The sequence below is a fragment of the Pelodiscus sinensis genome, chromosome 13 (assembly GCF_052426305.1).
Source record: "Pelodiscus sinensis isolate ZL-2025 chromosome 13, ASM5242630v1, whole genome shotgun sequence".
NCBI classification, from domain to species: Eukaryota; Metazoa; Chordata; order Testudines; family Trionychidae; genus Pelodiscus; species Pelodiscus sinensis.
Genome location: NC_143064.1, coordinates 14,792,476 through 14,814,659, shown reverse-complemented (window position 1 = coordinate 14,814,659; position 22,184 = coordinate 14,792,476). Strand labels below are relative to the sequence as shown.

General features: G+C 44.8%; 1 protein-coding gene across 1 annotated transcript in view; it reads left to right on the top strand.

The window, feature by feature from the left end:
- Positions 1 to 21,379, top strand: part of SLC9A6 (solute carrier family 9 member A6) — a 42,523-nt gene extending 21,144 nt beyond the window's left edge. Inside the window, exons 7-16 of the mRNA XM_075941028.2 lie at positions 1,457 to 1,598; positions 4,358 to 4,463; positions 4,839 to 4,927; positions 5,116 to 5,229; positions 6,991 to 7,102; positions 7,696 to 7,849; positions 10,277 to 10,307; positions 12,929 to 13,008; positions 15,704 to 15,809; positions 16,942 to 21,379. Coding sequence (XP_075797143.2) covers positions 1,457 to 1,598; positions 4,358 to 4,463; positions 4,839 to 4,927; positions 5,116 to 5,229; positions 6,991 to 7,102; positions 7,696 to 7,849; positions 10,277 to 10,307; positions 12,929 to 13,008; positions 15,704 to 15,809; positions 16,942 to 17,217 — 1,210 coding nt within the window. The 3' untranslated portion in view covers positions 17,218 to 21,379. The remainder of the gene's footprint in view (positions 1 to 1,456; positions 1,599 to 4,357; positions 4,464 to 4,838; positions 4,928 to 5,115; positions 5,230 to 6,990; positions 7,103 to 7,695; positions 7,850 to 10,276; positions 10,308 to 12,928; positions 13,009 to 15,703; positions 15,810 to 16,941) is intronic.
- The last annotated feature ends 805 nt before the right edge of the window (positions 21,380 to 22,184 follow it).

The window sequence follows — 22,184 nt, the reverse complement described above, 5'->3', positions numbered from 1 at the left end:
AGCTGATGTTGCCTGTCCCCTGTACTGCCGCCTCTGATAGAGAGGCAGTAGTTTGGGAGAGTGGGCTCTTCACGCGTATTGGCTCCTGCCTCTCACCCCCCCCCCCCCCCCTTGCTCCGTCTGATACAATGTGGGGTGGGCAGGTATGAGCCTTTATAGCGAGAGACTTAAAGAGCTTAGTCTGCTCAGCTTGTGGAAGAGAAGGGGGAGGGGTAACTTGATCTAGCTATGAGTAACTCCAGGAGGAACAAAAATATGGTAATAAAGGGCTCTTCAGACTAGCAGACAAACAAGATCTAATGTCTGGAAGCTGAAACTGGACAAATTCAGATTAGAAATAAGGAGCAAATTTTTAACAGTGCAAGTAATTAACCATTGACACAACTTAGCAAGAGTAGTGGTGGATTCTCCATTGCCGGACATTTTAAAATCGAGACTGGATGTATAAGAAAAGCTCTGTGGTAGTCCAACCACAGCTATGGGACTGGAAACGGGAATTCATTCAGGGAAGTCCTATGGTCTGTTATGCATGAGGTCAGATTTGGTACAATTTGACCCTAAAATCTATACCTCCAGGGAAGCAAATGACAGTAGGGGTAGACTGTTTGACTTGTATGTGCCCATCCCCATGTTGTCTGGGGCATAGATAGATTCAGCATCCCTTCTCTTTGTACCCCTCCCATGCCACCAAACAGTTGTAAATGAACTGGCAATTGTCCACAGCTTTGTGTCTAAAAGGTGTCTTGCACCAGGATAAGAAGGTTTCTGAAGCTGGTATATTACATATCATCATGAGGAGCAAGTTTCAGAGTGGAGGAGCCTCCGTGGAAATGCTCCACTGCCAGTCCCTAAAGATCTGGGCTTGTTGGTGAATGTGCCTTGGCTGTTCCCATTCATCATGTTGCTCTCTCAGGAGATGGAGTCTAAGGGAAGGTGGGACACATGGGGTACTATAGTTTAGAATCAGTACCGTGAATTGCACCCAAAACAAATGGGAAACCAGCATAGTTCACAGGTATAATATGCTCTCATTACCTGCTCTAGGAAGCAGGTGGGCTGTTACGTTCTGGGCTAGGCAGAAGTACCAGCAAGGTTTTTAAGGGTAGCTCCAAAAAGTATTGTGTTGAGGGGTCAGTCTGGTCATAGAATGGCTCTGCCTCTTGGCTACTTGCAGGCAACAAACAGTAGAATAAACTTCCTCAAAACTCAGTAGTTTGGGTGGGGGGGGTCCAAAAGTACCTGTTATTGTGAAAGCTTGATTTGATTCCTCGAGCTGGTGTGATGTGTGCTAAGAAGCCAGGTGTAGCCCCAGCAAGACTTCGGCATAGTACTTGAAGTCCCCTTTTTGCCCTTTATCCCATGTGCCTCCATCTTTTCAAGACTGTCATCAGTAGAAGCCATGCATATACACATGGCTTTCTTTCCTTCCAAACTAAGCAGTGTTCGTTTCTTGCAGTTCAATCGTAGCATACCAGCCGGCAGGTGACAACAGCCACACATTTGATGTCACAGCAATGTTTAAATCCATTGGCATCTTCCTTGGCATATTCAGTGGCTCGTTTGCAATGGGAGCTGCTACTGGAGTAGTCACTGCTTTAATATCCTTTCCATGGGTGTTTCAGAAAGCGTATTCCACATTATTAGAATGTGTTTCATATAATCATAAGCTTTTAAGATTTTTTGTTTTAGTTTAACGAAAGTAAATAAAGTCGTGATTAGAGGGAAGCTATGTAATGTTACTATTGTTGATTGAATATGGTTTGATTTCTTTACAGTGTAGAGTTTTTCTACATCACAAACATCATATCATTGGGAAAGTTAATGTACACCACTTCATTTTTATTTAAAGGAGATTTCAGATACTAATGCCCTTTGTTCATAAAGTGCAGCTTAGTTTATGTAAGTCTCGCACTTGTTATATAGCTTTACACAAGGTATATTGGGAGTTAAATTCAGAGGGTATGTCTACACTACAGAGTTAGTTTGAACTAACGGACGTTAGTTCGAACTAACTTTCATAGGCGCTACACTAGCGCTCCGCTAGTTCAAACTTAATTCGAACTAGCGGAGCGCTTAGTTCGAACTAGGAAAACCTCATTTTACGAGGATTAAGCCTAGTTCGAACTAGCTAGTTCGAATTAAGGGGTGTGTAGCCCCTTAATTCGAACTAGTGGGAGGCTAGCCCTCCCCAGCTTTCCCTGGTGGCCACTCTGGCCAACACCAGGGAAACTCTATTGCCCCCCTCCTGGCCCCGGAGCCCATAAAGGGGCACGGGCTGGCTACAGTGCCCGTGCCAGGTGCAAGCCTGCCAGCACCCAGCCAGCTGACCCTGCACCTGGCACGGCTCGAGCCAGCCACCCGATACCCCCCAGCCCTCCCCCTCTTCCCGGGACCAGGCTGGCGGCTCCCGGGAGCTTGCCCGGGACCACAAGAGGCGGGCACCCGCCTGGGCTAGTGCGGACATCGTGGACCTTGTCCACGATCTCCGCACTAGGCACAGGAAAGTGGATGTCTAGGGCAGGAGAGCTGCCAGCCTGGCCACCCAGAAGCAGGTGTGCATGAAAATCAAGGTAGTCCACTGAAACCCCCGACCCTGAGCCCTGAGCTTACAATGGCCGTCCTGGGTCAGACCAAAGGTCCATCTAGCCCAGTAGCCTGTCTGCCGACAGCGGCCAACCCTAGGGACTCTGGAGGGGATGGACCGAAGACAGTGACCAAGCCATTTGTCTCGTGCCATCCCTCTCCAGCCTTCCACAAACCTTGGGCAGGGACACCACTCCTACCCCCTGGCTAATAGCACTCCATGGACCCAACCTCCATCACTTGATCTCATGTCCCTTTAAACTCTGTTCTAGTTCTAGCCTTCGCAGCCTCCTGCAGCAAGGAGTTCCACAGGTTGACTCTTTGCTTTGTAAAGAACAACTTTCTGTTACTACTTTGAAGCCTGCTACCCATTCCTTTCCTTTGGTGTCCTCTAGTCCTTCTTTATGGGAACTAATGAAGAACTTTTCTGTATGCACCCTCTCCACCCAACTCATGCTTTTAGAGACCTCTATCCTGTCCCCCCTCTGTCTCCTCTTTTCTAAGCTGAAAAGTCCCAGTCTCTTTAGCCTCGCTTCATATGGGACCTGTTCCAAACCCCTGATCATTGTAGTTGCCCTCCCCTCTCCCACCCTCTCTCTTCCCCTCTCCCACCTCCTTTTCCCAGTCTCCCCCGTTTTGTTCAATAAAGACAGATTCTATTTTTGAACACAATTGTCCTTTATTTTGTACATCAAGAAAAGGGGCTAGGGAAGGGTAAGTGGAAGGAAGTGAGGGAGGAATGGGGTACGAGCCCCCGATGGGGAGGACTGGGCTGGCTCTGTGGGCTTCTGGGGGTGGAAGCTCTCCTGCAGCCCCCCAATTGCCCCCTCTCCCCAGATGGCAGCCTGCGGCAAGTGCAGCTAGGCTGATGGCCGAGTGCTGTGATGTGCCCAGTGTGGGCACTCTGGGCACTCCAAGCCAGGACTGCTTTGCAAGCAGGGCACCCCTGAGAACTGTCTGTCCGGGGTGGGGGTCGGGTCCCTTTAAGCGCAGCCCTCGGCTAGCCTGAGACGGCATCTCCACGCTCTAAGTCCTCCTCTGATGCTCTGCCGTCACTGCTTCCGGCCATCCTTAAGCCCGGTTCAGGGTCCACTTAATGTGGACATGCTAGTTCGAATTAGCAAAACGCTAATTCGAACTAGTTTTTAGTTCTAGATGTGTTAGTTCGAATTAGCCTAGTTCGAATTAACTAAGTTAGTTCGAATTAGCGCTGTAGTGTAGACATACCCAGAGTGAGTACTTGTGTGAGTCAGGCAAAGAGGATCTGGCCCAATTATATATACCAGGCACATTCAACATTTTAAAGGAAAGATAAATATTTCTACAGTGATTTCAGATACACCAGAAATATGAATGCCCATGTGTATTACCAAATTGGGGACAGTAAGTTGTCAAGAAAGCTTTCTGTAAATATTTCAATCCAAAATTGACATTACATCTGAATTCTTGGATTGAAGATTATGTGAAGTTAATTGTCAGAGGACTGATCCAACAGCTGTTAAAGTCAGTGAATATAACTCCCACTATTACTCCGTGTTTAAAAAAAAAAGAAGAGTTTATCACCATGTCCTTACTCTGCCACTGCCATGCTATTAGGATGGGCTCTCTCTGCCTCTCACCTTGCTGTTTGGAAATGTGTCCCAAGTTATGGGCTCTACCATCATATGTCCAATAATCAGAAGATAAGTTATAGCGTGAGCCTTCCTGTTTATCTGTTGAATGTAGCGTAGCTACAATCTACTGAGGTAATATATAGTCCTTAACAGTCTGCTACGTCACCAAATTCACCAAACTTCGTGAGTTCCCTTTGCTGGAAACTGGCTTGTTTTTCTTGATGTCTTGGAGCACATTCTTGCTGGCCGAAGCATGTGGTTTTACAGGTAGGATACAGCTGGCTTTATAACGAAGATGCAGCTTTTTAGCTGCTGTGATATGGTAGAAGAATAAAGAATTTGTATGGCTGAGAGACACATTAGCACATATGTACTGAGCATAGGAAAGCCATTCAGTAGTTCAAACGTATTTATTGCAGGCAGCAATCTCACTCTGCCTCAAGTAATTTAAACTGCAGCACAAAACTTACAGGAAGGGAATGTCAAATGTCAATTTCATTAATCTCTTGCGAGAGAAGACTAGAAGAAAGGAATTCAAAAGTTACAATTTCAGTAATTGCATGAAAATCAGTAAAATTTAAGTAAGTAGCTCAGTTTCCCATTTTACATACAAAAGTTGCAACGTGGCATTCTGTTCCCCAGGCGTGGTAGCAGTGTTGTTCTGTGGTATCACCCAGGCCCATTATACGTATAACAACTTGTCTACAGAGTCTCAGCATCGAACTAAACAGGTAAGAACTGTTCAATCTCTGTGAATATCAAATTCACTTTTCTCTCTTTTGTAAGGACTGGCTGGGTTTTCTGAATGTGCCTGGCTTTTACTAAGCAATCACTTGTGTGTAAAATCATACATTTTACAGGCAGGAGAGCACCTTTTGTCTTATTGTAAGATCACTAACTAACTTTATTTTTTCTTTAGTTGTTTGAGCTTCTGAATTTCTTGGCAGAAAATTTCATCTTCTCCTACATGGGACTCACATTGTTCACCTTCCAGAATCACAACTTCAACCCTACTTTTATAGTGGGAGCCTTTGTATCCTTTAGAGCAACCCAATTTAGTGGGCGTTTCAGGCAGGAATAGGTCAGGGTGCATTAGGGAGCGTACGGTGCAGGGCAACATGATTCATACAGCCATTTAGTGCAGAGCAGGCATGTGTGCTGTAGCTACACATGCCAGTTTACTGCACGCTGTCTGTCTTTGCTTTTGCCAAACTTTTGTGTGGTTACTTTATTCTATGTCAGTGCGTATTGTAATTCCCCTACCAGCCTGAAACTCTGCATTGGATTGTGAATGTGCTGCAGAGGGATTAAGAGTTATCATGTGTTTGTGTGGTACTGAACAAGATTGTCGTGTGTTTGCAAGATGGAATAGTTCCTGGCGGAACAAGCCATTTACATTGGACTGTCTCTGCTGATCAGGATCGCCTTTTAAACTTGGCTAATATCTGAAAAATTGCTCTCAGATCTGCAGCATGAGTGCATGAGTTGGTGCAAATAATGTGATAAGGGCTTTGCTGTTCTGTATGGGCTAGTGGTAATGCAGACTGGGGGCTTGTGGTCCAACAAATAAAAGGGAATCGGGGTGCCTCAGAACAGAGGTTGTCAGGAGTGCAGTTTGGGATTGTAGGGAAACCAGTACAGCCTGGGAAAATTGACTTCTCCCATTAGCCTGGGTTGAGTTGCTTATTTTTGATGGATGAGTAAAATATCATTAGCTTTTTTCTTTCAGGTTTGGAGAATGAATATTGTGGCAGGTGTAGTAAATTGTGGGGATTTTTTGCAAGGTTGTGTTAATGTGCTAAGGGATGGAGAGCAAAAAAGCCCTGCCTGGGGAAAGCAGAGTAGTATATTGTGCCTCTGCAGTGGAAACTGGCTTAGGGAATGGGGGTATTCATATTTAAATATTTAAATCCCCCGCGGTATTTGCATTAACATGGCTGCCGCTTTTTTCCGGCTTGGAGATAAGCCGGAGAAAAGCGCCAGTCTAGACGTGATTCTCCGGAAAATAAAGCCTTTTCCAGAGGATCTCTTATTCCTACTTGAAAAGGATTTATTTTCCGGAGAATCACGTCTAGACTGGCGCTTTTCTCTGGCTTATCTCCAAGCCGGAAAAAAGCAGCAGCCATGTTAATGCAAATACCGCGGGGATATTTAAATCCCCCGCGGATTTGCCTATTCCAAAGTGCTACATTAGCATCCCTTTTCCGGAAGGGATGCCAGTGTAGACACAGCCTGTGAGTATTATCTGCTGACTGGACTCTAGCAGCTTTCATTTCACAGGATAATCTGTAGGACCTGGCCCTTCCTTAGAGCGTGTCCTCCAAACTCCAGCAAAGCTTACAAATGCTTGGAAATCTGACTCCCTTGGGGGTGTGACTTGAGCAGAAGGATGGAGATAGTTGGGATACCTTGAACTCCAGAAAGTCCTTTGAGGAGATGAAGTTGCTGTAACTGTGGCTAGTTGGCACACATGCTGCTAAAACTTTTTGAAGTTAAAGTTTGAGTTGTGGGTGGGTGGGTGCAGATGGAATGAAGAACTGTTGATTTTTTTTCTCTTCCCTTCTACTTAATTTGCACTGGATGCTTTTTCCCATTTATTTTTGTGTATATTTGTGTCTGTATGATTATCGTGGGGTATCAGAGCACATGAGGCTGGGTTATTATCCATTAATTGCAATGGATGGGACACATCTCAATAGCAATGTACAATAGCAATTGACTGTGAATGCAGCTGTTAGGGTATAGTGGGAAAAGAACTGAAGGAACAATGACCTTAACATGTGTACAAATGTAGCTTGCCATCTTCCTGGGAAGATCTGCTAATATTTATCCCCTGTCCTGTTTACTTAATTTGGGGAGAAGAAACAAGATTGGAACAAATCTCCAGCACATGATGATGTTTGCTGGTATGTTACCCCTGTCCCTGTCTCTCTTTTCCCTGCTACTTCTTCTCATGAATGCACAAGTAACCACTCCTTTGAACAACCTGAAACATTCTTCCTTCATCTTACATCCTGGCTGGGGTCCGTGTGAAGTAAGAGCCTCACTTTGAATATTCACATTTTAGTATAAATGTATCAGTTTTTAGTACAGGTCTTCTCAGTCACATGCAAAATGATACAGCCTAATGGGTCAGGACACTTTCTAAGCCCTGCCATAGACCATCTATCACCTCGGGCACAATGTTTGATCTCTCACTGCTTGTTTTCCTCCTCTTTAAAATGAGGATATTAATGCCAGCTTCACTCGACTCATCAGGGCACCTTGAGATCCTCTGATGGCAGGTGCTGTAGAAATGCAAAAGGTGATCAGAACTTGATTGCAGTCACCTGGCAAGAAGACTGGGCATGTTAGTCTTGGGAGAGGGTTGTAGGATGCCAATGGTATGTACCTTAGATTAAATAAGATGGTTTGGGAGCTGGAGATAGACAGTGGGAGCCAACATGGGCTGCAGATTTCATCAGGCTAGTGGAGTTCACTTCTTTGCCTTTCCTTTCAGGATTGCGAGGTGCCATGGCCTTTGCTCTGGCCATTCGAGACACAGCCACTTATGCTAGACAGATGATGTTCAGCACAACACTCCTCATTGTGTTTTTCACCGTCTGGGTTTTTGGAGGTGGTACCACAGCCATGTTATCCTGCCTGCATATCAGGTGAGTGAGACCTTTGTCCTCCATGCTCTCTCTGCCTAGAATTCAGCAATCCCCAGCATCCTAGGCAGCAGGATGCAGTATTATTTGCCTCCTTCCCAGGTGCAAGTCTCTGGGATTTCCCCACTCTCGGTTGGGCCTTAGAGAACTGAAACAGTCATCATTTTTAATCCTTTTGTCCCATTATGACAGTCTGACATCTGTTTCCATGGAGGCGATACCTTCAGCTGTGTAATTCAAGCTGTCTGCTGGCAGAGACTCAGCAGGAAGTGCTGTTTAAGCATTGAAGTCCTATAGCCCGTACAGGTTTTTTCATAGGTGTGGTGGCTGAGGAAATCAAAGTAACCCATCTCCCTCATTCCCCTCTTCCACTCTTCTCCCAAGCATGCAGAATAGAACATTTTAAGGAGGGTAGATGCTTCCTTTTGTGATGCCTGGTATATGCACACACCCTGTTTGTGTCCAGTGGGTTCTGCATCAGGTGATAATACTAGAAATATGCAAGCGCTTTGATTGTACACAGTGGGTGCCTTCTAGCAGAGTCACCGAATCTAAAGGGATGGATGTGCAGAGGAGTCAACCTTTGGAAAGCTGCCAACAATGTTACTGAGAATCTGAAAATGTTCCAGCCTTTTCAGATGAGAATATAGAAAACTGAATGAACCTTAGAATCCTGTGTTCTTACTTCCAGGCAAAATCAAAGCGTTTCAGTCTTTGCTCAATCTCTTGTTTGTATGCAAGACTGTTATACAAATGAAATGAACCTTCTTCACCACTGGGTGTCGCTGTAGATACATATTCTGGTAACTAGCAAAGTGGAAGCAATGGGTAACTTGGGTTCTCTGAAGAAGTCGGTTTTCCTCACAAGAGCTCATGATACCATCTACATGTTTTGTTAGTCTTTAAGATGTTACTAGACTATTTGTTGTTTTTTAAGTTTTTCCTGTTACAGACTAACTCAGCTACCCTCTGAAGCTTTTGGGTTCTGAAGTAACATGTTCCTGATGGTGGTTATCCTTGGGCATCTGTGCTCAGGTTCATTTTCATAATCCCCACCCACAATTAAGTCCAATCCACATGGAGTCATCAAAACACCTCAATCCCTTTTATCTGGATCATCTGCTATTTTTCCTCCTCCACCCACCACTGTATGGAATACCAGAAGTACTATCCCCAAAGAGTTTTTCAGTGGAGCCAAAGATACACTTATAGAAGTCATTCTGCCTTTTGCAGCTAGCATTACTGAAAAGGATGGCCAGCCAGTGACAGTAATGCTCTGGGGAGAGCTCACTTCACCCTTCCCTTCCACTGTTCCTCTGCCATATGCCCAAGTCCCACCCTGTCTGAGAGCAAAAACTAAGCAAGGTGTACTGGACAGCTTTTTGCAGCATCGCATTCATGGCTATCGGCTTCCCCATGTCATTGTGTTGTAACTGAGGCTTCTGAATGCATTGTTTGTATCTGCATCACACTATTAGCACACTTGAGGGGAGAGAGGGCTGTTTTGAATCCTGCGAGGGAGATGCATTTTCACACTCTGGAACCAGGCTCAGTTGATGCACTGCTCAGGCCCTGGTTCAGGAAAATATTTAAGCACTGGAAGATTTACCCAGCATTGCTCCGGTCCTTAACTCAAATAAGGTTTTTTTTCTTCATTTAAATTATTGCTCTGGGGTGGGACTGGGGTTGAGGGGTTCAGTATGCAGGCTGTCCCTGGGAAAAAGGACTACCCAGCCCTCTCTCACTGCAGCAGCTTGGGACCAGATGAGAAGTGCCGGTCCACGGCCGCTGCAGCATGTTCCCTGCCTGGGGGGACAGACAAACCCCTCCCTTTCCATTTTATGAGAATACAGAAGATGTTATGAGAAACAGTCGAATTCCAGGTACATCCCATTGTCCTGGCACAACCAAACCCTGACCTTGCTTTAAGTTGTAATAAGAGAAATCTGCATACCAAATTTGGTGGTCCTAATTCTTACTGTTTAGGAGTTTTTAAACAAACGGATTTACAGACAGACAGATAGATAGATGCACGTTTCTTAATTATATTGTAAGAAGATGTGGCGCCTTTGTAGTTTGCAGGGGGACTCAGGTGGGTGCTTTAAGTGCTGTTCTGAATAGGGACATTGATAGACGTGAACCTTGAGATGCCATGATTGGTGCTAATCTAGGCCTGGGGCGGTGACTGAACAAAGTGTGGAAACAGGAAGTTCTGATGCTCATGATGCCTATAAATGTTTATCCATTACGGAGAGGAGTCAGCTCATCTCCCATTTGACTGGAGTCAAATCAGACCCTACCCTTCTGTTAGGAAAAGCTGATGAATAAGCTTACCCTGCTATGAATCTAAACCTAAGAGAGAGCTCCTGTAAAAATATGTCATGCCCATTATTTGTGCTCATGCTAACCGTTTCCTTGTGTCCTCCTCAGGGTCGGTGTGGATTCGGATCAAGAACACTTGGTAAGTATTGATCTTTCCCATGAACTTTTATGTAGGGACTTGCACCACGTGCCCGGTTGGCAGAAGGTTAAATAGAACCACGAGTGGTTTACACATACATCAGATTGTTCTCTCTCTTCCACTCCAGCCCTCAGGTAGCAGGGGAAGGGGTTAGTGCCATTGAATGGAAACGTGAAAGGAGGGACATGGCTCAGATGACTAACCCTGTGCATCTGACAAAGTGGTTTTTACCACAAAAGCTTATGCCCAGATAATCAGTTAATCTTTAAGGTGCCACAGGACTCCTCATTGTTTAAATTTGAAAGAAGGCTGTGGGAAAAGCATCACAGCACTCTGTATATTGTCAGTTCCATCTGTTCCCTGGTACAATCCCTTTCTCCCTGGCTGGAGAAAGCCTCTCTAAACATAAGCATAGGAGCCAAAAACCCTTGACATGTTTTATTTTTAATTTCAAGACCTGCTCTATATACATGGCGTGTGACAGAATTTTAAAACGAGACCCCTAATTTTCTTGCTTCTGAGATATCTGATTTTTAATAACATTTAAACTCTCCCTCTTTTTCATCCCACCAAATAACACTTTGCAGCAGTCCCCCTCTCCTCCCTAGTGTCTACAGTGCTATTCTCAACCCTCAGGTTGTCACCCACTGCTGTTCGTTCACACCTCTGTTGCCTTACTGCATTTGTTTATTTTGTAGAAAACAGGAAATACTTAAAGCTCTAAGACAGCATTGTGCAGTGCCCAATCAAAGCGTTGTTACAGTGTGCTCTGATAAAATGGCATACAACTGTTCTCCTGGTGGAATTGACACCTGCACTTTCAGGCCCGAGCTGCTCCATATGTGGAGTTCTCCCTGAAATCATGGGGGTTTGGCTTGTGATGATCCCAGCCGTAACCCCCTAGGGGGTACTCTGCTCTCTGATCCCCAGGCTACTGTTAGGACAAGGCTGAGTAAAATATGCCCCAGGGGCCGGATCCGGCCTGCCAAGCCACAAGATCCAGCCTGCGGACCCTCGTGCGGGATCCTCAGGCACATGCAGCTGCTGCCGTTTAAAACTAGTCCCTGCGTTTCTCTGTTCTGCAGGGAGGGGGAGGCTGCATGCAGTCTCCCCACCCCCAGCCCAAACCTCAGCTCCTATTGGCCAGAAACAACCGGCCAATAAGAACTGATCTCAGCCCATTTCTCATTGCTCAGGAAACAGCCAGGCAATAGGAGCTGAGAGATTGACCTGAGAGACTGGGACAGCGGAGCTGAGAGCCATGTGGGGGGAGCAGCCTGGTTTTTTTCAAGCGTACTGGGGCTGCATCTGCCTTGGGGGTGCTGCAGCCTACTGGCCAGGAGACATTTAGGTAAACTCCTCCCAGCCAGCCCCTGTCTCTGGCACCCCAACCTCTCCAGCATCCCAACTCCCTCCCCCACATCACCATCCAAACCCTCTGAACTCCCTGCCCCAGGTGACAACTACGTCCTACACCCCTCCCCCAGGCCAGAATCCTCTCCTGCACCCACACTCCCTGACCCTACACCCCAATCCCCTGACCCAAGTCACAACCGCCTTCCTCCACCCAAACACCCTCTCAGACTCCACACCGTCTCCTGAACCCCAGTCCCTTACCCATGTGCCCTTCTGCACCCAGCATCCAACCTAGACCCTGCACCCCTTCCACAGACAAGTGTGGCCCTTGACCACTTACCGAAACCTTGGAGTGTCCCCTCACCAAAAATAATTGCCCACCCCTGTGTTAGGAGAAACCCAGGCCAATAAGCCTCTCAGGCAAACTTCTATGGAATATTTGATTGAAGAAATAAAATCTAATTGCCAGAAGCCATCCGTTTCTAAACTAGATGAGTTTGATAGATTTGTGTTCAGTGGCAAAACCAGTGAATCCAAGTAAAGCATCTGTTACATATAAAAATCTCTTCTTTGAGAAATGTTGTCACGTGAGTAGCAAACACTGCAATTGATTAAGGACGTTAAGGACTAGTCGCTTCCTCCCCCCGCTCCCAGATAGAGGCAGCAAAGGAGGAGGAAGTGAGGTGACTTCAGAGTGGCAGCACCACACAGAGCCCAGGGTATGGGCTCCATATGGCACTGCCACTTTGAAACGCCATGGCTCCTGTGCATTTTAAAGCAGAAGCGCCTGTGTAGAGCCCGGAGTCAGTGGGACTTCCCACTGGCCCTGGGCTGCAGGCGGCGTGCCAGCTTTGAAATATACAAGAGTTCCCAGCGGGGCCGATGCATAATTCTATTTTAAACTCTTGCAGGGGGGCTAGAAGGTGTTTGAAGGAAGTGGGCTCTGAGGAGGAACAGTGCTAACACCTCTAATACAGGGACTTTTTGGCTGGTTGCATGGTACAGGCCGCACCATCTTATTTCTGCTTGGTAAACTGCGTTAAAGGAAAATTCAGATGAAATACTTCACTAGAATTATTGCCATATAAGGAATCACTGACGGCACCACAAGGATAATGAATGCTATGAAAAAGCCAGAGACCCCCTTTCCCCCCTTCCTCACCTTACACACACAACTCATAACAATGGGTTTTCAGGCTGATCCAGTTCCTAGAGAAAGAGAACTGCATTGTCCAATTGTCGTTTAACTTATCCCTCTGTTGCAGGGTGTCCCGGAGAGTGAAAGGAGGAGTACAAAAGCAGAAAGTGCCTGGCTGTTCAGATTGTGGTACAACTTTGATCACAAGTATCCTTACTGGCAATAAGAGCCAAACCTGACTTCTCTGTGTAACTCAGAGCATGCTTTGTCCCCTGGTAGCAGAGTAGCCAACATTAATTGGTCCGTTGTAGGGATGTAAAATCCCATTTAATTAGTTAATTGGTTAAACATTAAGGGTGAGGTTTACCAGTTAGCCATGCATGTCCCTTATTCCTTGTTCTTTACGTCTTATAATGACTGCACCTGTAAGAATTTATTCAACTCTTACCAACCACAATTTTGAATGTGAATGGCTCTGCTCAAAGTCAGACACATGACAAGGTTCACAATATGGAATTATTTAAGTTCCATGTGTGTTGTTTTCATGGCAGAAGTGCAGTAATATGTTCAGAGGCACATGCTTTGCTCTTATAGCCCTTTCCTATCCTGTTTTAAATATTTGTGTTGTGCCTGTCTCGTTTGTCCTAGTGCACCACAAGGAATTAATAGTGAAATGATGTGCCACACACTTATGAAAGGGGCTGTCTGCTGAAAAAATGGTGGTGGTGGTATTGCCCTTTTTAGAAATGGGGGTTTAACTGGGACTGTGTTCTGGCATGTTCATTACTCATTTCCCCAGTCATTTATAGGGTTACCACGTGGTTTGAAAAAAAAAAACTGGACACAATTGATCTCAGATGGGGAGGAGGGGGGACCGGCCGGGAGGGGAGCAGGGCTGGCCAGGAGGGGGAGGGGAACTGGCCGGCGGGAAGCAGCACTGGTGGGGGGGGCAGTGGGGCTGGTCAGGGGAGATGGGGGGATGTCGGAGGGAAGTGGGGCTGGCTGAGGGAGATCAGGTGGGGGGACCAGCTAGCGGGAAGCAGGGCTGATCGGGAAGAGTGGGGCTGGCCGGGTAGTGGATGCGGGGGGAGAGAATCAGCCAGCGGGGAGCAGGACTGACCCGGGCGCACACAGATCCTGGGATACTGACTGTCCCGCGCACAGTCCCAGTGAAGCATGAGAGTGTCCGGCTCCGGGGATTCACTCCCGCTCTGGCCCCACTCCCTGCTCGTGTAGTTGCGTACCGCCTGGCTGGTAGACACACTCATGCAGTGTGTGTGTATCTACCAGCCAGGCAGTACACAACTATGTACTAATACTCCTAATAATTATAAAACTTACCTAATTAGAAAATATTTTCTCAATTGGTTTCCCGCACAGAACCCTCAAATACCGGACTATCCGGTTCAAATCCGGACACCTGGCAACCCTAGTCATTTGGTTGCAGTCATGTTACCTCATGTCTTTCATTTGCATGGTCCCAAATAGCTAGATTTCCTTTATAAATTATATTTGGAATAGGTTGCTGTTTTTTAGCGTAGTCCTTGTAAAATGCTTTGCATGCTTTAGTGTAGGAGGTGGAAAGAAAGCTGCTTTTTTTTTTTTTTAAATAGAGTTAGCTGTAAGCCTCTCAGACAAAACGGTTTCAACATTGAGCTTGTTTTTCTGATTATTAGCAGGTCTCGGTGCTGTGTATGCCAGTAACAGCTGCAGCTTTTCGTCTGGGTGGGGAAGGAGAGAGGGAACTATTGACTAGCAACATAGGAAGGAAACACATGTACTGGGCAGAGGCAAACAGCTGGGCCCAAGCATGTGGATGCAGACCTAGATTTGGAATCTGGTCATGGTTTTAGTCTCTTCGATACTTTTGTTAATGCAATGATGGGACTTTCCAAAGCAATTTGGGAGCACAAATGCCCCTGAAGGTCCGTGGGACTGAAAATCATTGGGTCTTGTGCTCCTTAAGTCACACAGTGTGCTTCTTTGTTAGGAAAAAAAAGCTGTTCTTGCCTCGCATTAGTGAATATACGGGAACTTGCTGGAGATGAAAGCCTAGTGAAGACAGAGCTGTTCGTAGTTTGCACGTGAGTTAGCATGCCGAGGATATGGATATTCATGATATGGAATTATTTAAGTTCCGTGTGCGTGTGGAGCTTGTACACTTTTTAAGCCCGTTGTTTGGGGATTTTTCATCTGTTATCTGAAGTTATAGAATCTAGTAAGAGTATTTAGTCATCAGCTTCTTCCCATCACCAGTGTGTTGCCAACACATGATTCACTGTTAGGAATTATCTCGGGGACACCTGTCGTGTGAAAGAAGCTGCTGCTGGGAGACGTATGGAAAGTCAGATGTTTGGAGAGTCACTCTAGAGTTTACCTTGGCCTGCTAAGCTGTGTGCAAACGGCTAGCCCGTCTTTCACTGTTTTACCTTTTGTTAGCTCCATGCACTAGCTAACATGAGTGAAGGACAGCCCTGCTTTCGTAGAGAAGACAGTGCCTTGGGTACTCTTGAAAATCCCACCCAAAACTGTTGCTGTTTGCCCTTAAACACACACATAAAATGGAAGATGAAGTGACCTGGGACAGTCTGCAAGAGGGGCTTGCCAAAGAACTGGCCTAGCATGTGAGAAGGGATGTGCCCAGCAAATAGCAGAATCAGCAGCTACACAGGGTGGTGTACGCCTGCAACGGGTCTGGCATAGACATGATTGACTTCTTGATTCTGATGCTTGTTGCTTTGTTCTCAGCATGGCACTGCTTTGACCCCCCTCTCATTTTTCTATCGACAAAAATCAAAATGTTTAAATGTTTTACTGTCTCTGCTTAGTTTTTCTGCCCGCACGGCATTGTGCATTTTATAAATGCAGCCATACTCGGTCTCTGCCTTAACACACCCCACAGCTATCTGAAGCCTCTGTTGACGCACAGTGGCCCTCCTCTCACGACGACACTGCCTACATGCTGCGGACCTGTTGCCAGATGCTTGACAAGTCCTCAGGCTTATGAAGTAAGTCTATTACTACTCTGACAGATGTGCTCTTCCTATCCCAGTGTTGTCTGAATCAGATGTATTTATCTTTCTATCCAGTTTCTGAAGGAGGTACACTGAGAAGTCTATGGTTTTTTTTGGGGGTGGGGGAGGTCATGTGTTATCTGAAGTTATAGAATATAATAGATGTATTTATTCACCAGCATGGTCAATTCAAAAGCATGTTGCCAACACGAGTCACTGTCAGGAATTGTCTTGGGACAGCTGCTCTGTAAAACAGCTGATTCTGGGAGATGTATGGAAAGTGAGATGCTTATCCTGGCTGGTGAGGTACCTCCCATGTTTATTTCGCCTTCACAGCTGAAAATAATTGGTCACAAAGTGACAGTGGCCTCGGAGGTGGCTGTCTCTTCCATACTACGTAGTGATGGTGACACCACAGTGGTTGGATTTAATTAGAAACCAGAAAACTACCGGTTGGAGTAAAACTGTTTGTAGAATCCTGACTCCAGTAGTTCTTAGTACCCACAATGCATCTGATCACTTGTGAACTGTCATACGTGATAATGTCTTATGATAGACTTTGTCCATACAGGTTGAACCTCTCTAGTACAGCACTCAGATCCGGCAACATCCATGGTCCAGCATGATTTTAGTTAGCTGGATGTCCACTTATCATGGCTGTGGCCAAGTTTCTCACAGTCCCATAAAGTATGTTTTCAGCCACCAGTCCTGGCTCTGTGTCCTGTGCTGTTGTTTACCTCTAATTTACTCTTAAATGTCTTCTAAAAGCCCAGTAAGCAGTAGAAGTGTTGGTAAAACTGCCAGACAGTATCGATCTCCCCATGGTCCATGAAATTCTCTGCTTTGGCACTGGTGGGTCCTGGACTAGAGAGGTTCAACCTATAGTAAGAATTCAGTGAGAAGTGAGATGGCTCAGAAATATTTACACAAAATCCTTTTTTGTCCTCACTCAGATAAGCTAATATCTTCTGCCTATGTCTTTGGATTAAAGGAAGTCTTAGTAGTCAGAGGTGTGAAGGAGAGTCCATCACTGGCTACTGCCTCTAGTCGGTTGTTGCGTTCTTCTCAGACTTTGGTACATATAAGAAACTGGTAAGCAAATACATTCTTGATTTTGTTTGTTCAGAATCAAGAGCAGCTGAAGGATGATGATTCCGACCTTATTTTGAACGATGGAGACATCAGTCTGACATACGGAGATTCTACTGTGAATGCCGATTCTGTCACATCTGGGGGGACATCTCGCAGGATTGTGGGAAACAGTTCGGAAGATGCACTGGATCGGGAGCTGGCGTTTGGAGACCATGAACTTGTAATACGGGGAACACGTCTGGTCCTTCCCATGGATGATTCTGAGCCTCCATCAAGTTTGGTAGATAGTGCAAGACATGGCCCAGCGTAAGATTTATGTTGCTCGATTTAATTGACAATATCTGCATATGTGATCACGAAGAAATATGTACTACCTAAAATCTAATGCATGTCTCAGAATGTCTAAGCTGTATAAATATTTATATGGTGTCAGAAGAATATAAATATTCTCTACAAGATGGCTTGTGAAGATCAAGCTGCAGTTTCTTAAGTTGAAAACCATATTGACTGCACTGTGTAGAAAGAAACTGGTTTATAATAATCTTTTGCACATGGTGGACTTCTTTTCAACTGGTGTGATGTATGGCCTTAGTTCCCAGCTAGGTAGGGAAAGTGGTGAATTTCTCTGTTGTAGCATTCAGAATTCAACTTGTCATAGACAGGAATGACAAACAAAATGTTGCATTTGCTTTTCCCCACTTAGAGTTGTTGGGAAGGTGTCAGCTAAAGATGTAAATTGTTTATTAGTCACATGACAACTGTTTTGGTCTCTCATATCTCTGATTATCAAATACTCGTATTATAGTACTGGCAAACTCTTTGCCCAAACATTGGCCTGATGGTTCAGTAGCCAGCTATACTCTGCACTGCTATATTTGTCTCTGAGCTGGTGTCCTTATTTATCCAAGCCAGTACAATCGGTAAGACGTTGTTAGCACAGCATGTGTATAGCCCCTAGGAAGGAAAGAAAGCATTTTGCTCTGAAGTGACTCAGCCACGCTACTAAGCCACTGCTTAGAGAGATAATGACAGACCTCAGCAGAAGTTGTACCGAGCCCTCCTCCAGCCCATGATGGTCACTTTTCATACCAGATCCCAGAGCTTCAAAGTTTGTGTTTTTGCAGTAATATTTGAGGAAAAGAATTGATCGCATACAAGCTGCATTGGGATTCTTGCACAGGCTTTGTAGTTGATGAGTTTGCATTTCAGGTGTGTTATACACAGTTTTTCTAGGGGGAAACACATTTTTAACAGGTGATTTGAGTTCTGAATTTTGGGAAGGGGCCATGTCTCATGTGATTGAAGCTCTTTTAACTAATTAGTCATTGAAGAAGCTAAATAAATGCACAAGTCTGCTGCAGTTGCATGCTATACCACAGACTCACACCTATCCAAACAGGAAGTGCAAAGATTATAGATTGAAACTTTACAGGCAGATGTCTTAAGAAGTATTTAGAAAATAAGGTGGTACTGAAAGGGAGTCGTCCGTCCTCCTGTCTAGTTGAAATTGTTGCACTTTGTTTTGATACACTGCATGCTAAGGAGTTAATATAATCTCTTCCCTAATTCATTTTCATGTCTTTTACTGTTTATAATAAATGTTTGTGAGCTGCCATGTTTTTACATTTTTCCAAGAAGAGCACAGAACAATTTGCTATTTTACATTAGTGCACTAGGATTTATTCTGCAATGAGGGGAATGGCTAAAGGTGCAATGGAAATTTAAGAAGCTCAGAACTTTTATTTCTTGCTTTTCCCCAAGAAAAAAATTGCAGCCTAGAATTTACCGCATATAATTTTAATTTATTTTTAACCATACAATCAACTAGTCCTATCACAGTCACAAATACACACAAGGCTGATTTCAGAGTTAGCATTCATTCTGTTAAACCAAGAGCACACTTCCTCAAGGTAGTGTTGGACCTGATCCTAAGAATTTTCTGAGGACTCACAACTCCCACTCACTTTGTTTGGAATTGAAAGTCCTCTGTGCCTCTCACATCAGGACTTGAGACCTCACTGCATTTCTGGATGCTTACCCGCCACGATTGTGGAGAGGGATCATTCATGCAAAGGGGAGGAGAAAAAAGGAAATATTTAGACTTTGACTGTATATTTATAGTTCAGGAAAAAAATGACCTTTTTCATTTTCTCAGGTCTAAATAACATTGCCTTAAAATTACTGCAGTAGAGTTGATTTTTTGCAGTTAAAACATCCCCGAGAAATGTTTCTTTTCCTTTTCAAGAAAAATGTCTAGGTTTTTCTATAGGACCGCTCCACAACTGTACATTCTGCAATTATATTTTAGGAAATAAGAATCTTCATTGCACCCAGTAAATGACAGTTTTTGCTGTTAACATAGCCATTTGTTTAGTGCTAGCCAGTTTGTTTCCTGCTATGCAGGATTTCCATGCAGTGTGCATTTTATATAATGTGTCTGTATCTTAACTTCATATGTTTAAAACAAAAAAGGTTACTGTGTTGATTTTTGGTTGCTGCGCCATTATCCATCAAATACTTGTTTATTTTGCCTTTTTAAAAAGAGGTAGATTAAATAACTACCTCTTGGTTTTTCCTCTGTAAGCTGGTGACCGTGAATTCAATTTACCAAGATCCATGTCAATACCATAGAATGTGGAAAACAGAGCTGTTGTTCAGATATGCCTCTGATAAGAGCGCATCATCTGATTTCTTTAGGTACTAGATACTCAGAGCAACTTGAAATTGCTTCCCAGTCTCTCCCTGGGAAGATCCATTACTGTCAGAGCACTGTACACTCCAGCTTTGTCTACTTCATAGTTTCAGTGGAGAAATTCCCAGTCAGAACCCTACTGCATAGTATTCCTATCAGAGTACACACACACAGAGCGACTGCAAGGCTGCTTCCCAATGCAGATAGACAGGTATCAGGCCCGTATGCAGGAATTTCTGTGGAAGGGTGGGGTTTTTTTTGTAAATGTGGGCTGCAAGGGTGTGATTGCACTCCTTCTGGTCCCCCAAGTAAGCAGGGAAATCAGCCCCAGCCTTATCCTGGACAGCCAGAGCATGAGGGGGCGGGGAGTCTCGGGCAGTGCGCTGCTCCTGCCTTCCCCTGGCTGGCCGGAGCAAGCTTACTTAGGGGACCATAAAGGGGTGTCTTCACATCCTCACCCCTCTGGATGTGCTAGCTCTGCTCAAATAGCACGCTTAAAATAGCAGTGTGGCAGTGATGGCTTCAGCTACTTATCCCAGTCTGATTCTGCCTGACCCCATCAATACTACTAGCTTGTGCCACTGCATCCATGCTGCTGTTTGTGGTGAGCTAACATAAGTCTGTCTCCCCACTTTGGGAAGCGTTCTTAAGAGACAATTCCTGACAATTGTTTGCAGTGTTGTTGTGACTGTGTGGCATAGGAGAGAGACACAGTGGGTGAGAGAATATCCAGGATTGGACCAACTTCTCTTGGTGAAAGAGAGAAGCTTTTGAGATTATGCAGGTTCAAGAGCTCTGTGTAGCTCAAAAGCTCCCCCCCCCCCCCCCCCCCACTAACAATAAAAGATATTACTTCACCACTTTGCAGTTGAGTGTGCTGATATGATACTCACAGCTAGGGCCTCATCTGGTCCATATTGGAAGTAGCAGCAAAATCCCTAGCCTTGTCTAGCCTAGGACGAAAGGTGTGGTGTTAGAATGGGTTTGCACACTGCCTTTATGTGTACAACTGGTAAAGTTTGACTCTAGGCAGTGCTCAGTTTTTAAAACAAGTTACTTAGAAGGAGTTAGCTAATGTGTGCTATTGTCACACCTTAAATCCTAGACAATCCTTTGATTTGGAGTTAGGCTTCTCTAATCTTAGAAACCTGTGAGAAATATTCTAGTAATTATATTTGTGTATAGCCCAGGAATTATATTGTGGTTAAACATAATATAAGGACTGCTTTAAAAATAAAAACGGAATGAGTGAATCAGTCAAAACTGAGATTCAGGAATAACCCAGTAGAAACAGCTCACACTAACAGTGAACTATTTCCTTCATTCTGGTGTAGTGGAGTATACGGAGGGCTTGATCTTCAGTGGTGTTGACAACCTACAGTTTCCACTCACTCCAAAGGAAGTGGTGAATGCTTGGCACCCTGGCATTTGGGCCTGTAGATTTTTTGCCAAATATGTAAAACAGCCTCAGATGCACAATATTAAAATGTTTTTTATGAAGATTTAGAAATGTTGGCTCTTGAGAATCTCCCCATATGTAAATTGAATTGACTTGAGTTTTGCACATGAAAAAGCATTGTAGATCAAGTTTTGATTTCTGCTAGTATTGTTGAATTGTCCAGTAATGGCATTAACCTCAATAGTTGTGGTGTTTGTGTAGCTGGCTTGTGATAGTTGATGATCATTATTGCATCTTCTGTTTGCACTGACTAAATCTTTTACTGTTGCGTTGTACTGTGAAAGAAGGATCCTAGGCCTATAAAGTTTTTTTTTCCTTGAATAAGTCTGTAGTGTTTCTTTAATTCACAGGGAAATAAAAACCTGTAAATGTAACAGACAGAGGACATTTTTGCATTGTTAAAATAATTTTTCACATCAATGTGATAAATGGAGAAATGATCAGCCACGGATGCAAATCACTGACATTACATAGTGTGTGGTTTCTTCCAATTAGAACTATTCTACTGGGCTCTATAGCTTGGAATGTTAAAAGAAGTTCACAACTTGACTGTCACAACATCCGTACAATGTTGGAGTGTGGAAGGTGACCAGGGTGGGGACTGGCCGACGGTGTTACTGCTTATAATTCTTGCAGTAGCATCTTGGTCCTTGACCACGGCTCCTTTGTGCTAGGTGCTGCACAAATCCAGAACAAAAAGACTATCTTTTCCTGGAAGAATTGACAATCTGATATCAGAGGCAATAGGTGAATACAACAGACGGCACAAGGAAACAGTGGGACTATACTGGTCATATGGTAAGTGGCTGCCGCAGTGCTAATGCTGGAAGTCGTGGTGATTGTGGTCATTAGGTATTATCTTGTAGACTGCACTGAATCCAGTCAGTGTCCTACCATGTAGTTGGGGGTCATGTTGCTGTAGGAGACAACACAAAATAAAGGCCCAACCACCTCTGGGTTCTAAAGGCCCCCCTCAGCCATTTTCCCCTGGATCTTAGTTGAACTCTAATGTGGCTAATTATGTTCTGCCCACCCAGATTTCTCTCTCATAGCTGCATTTTGAGACTACTCTCTACTACGTGTCCTACCCGGTTTTGTGGTAGCCTTGTGCCATTGGAGCAGCCAT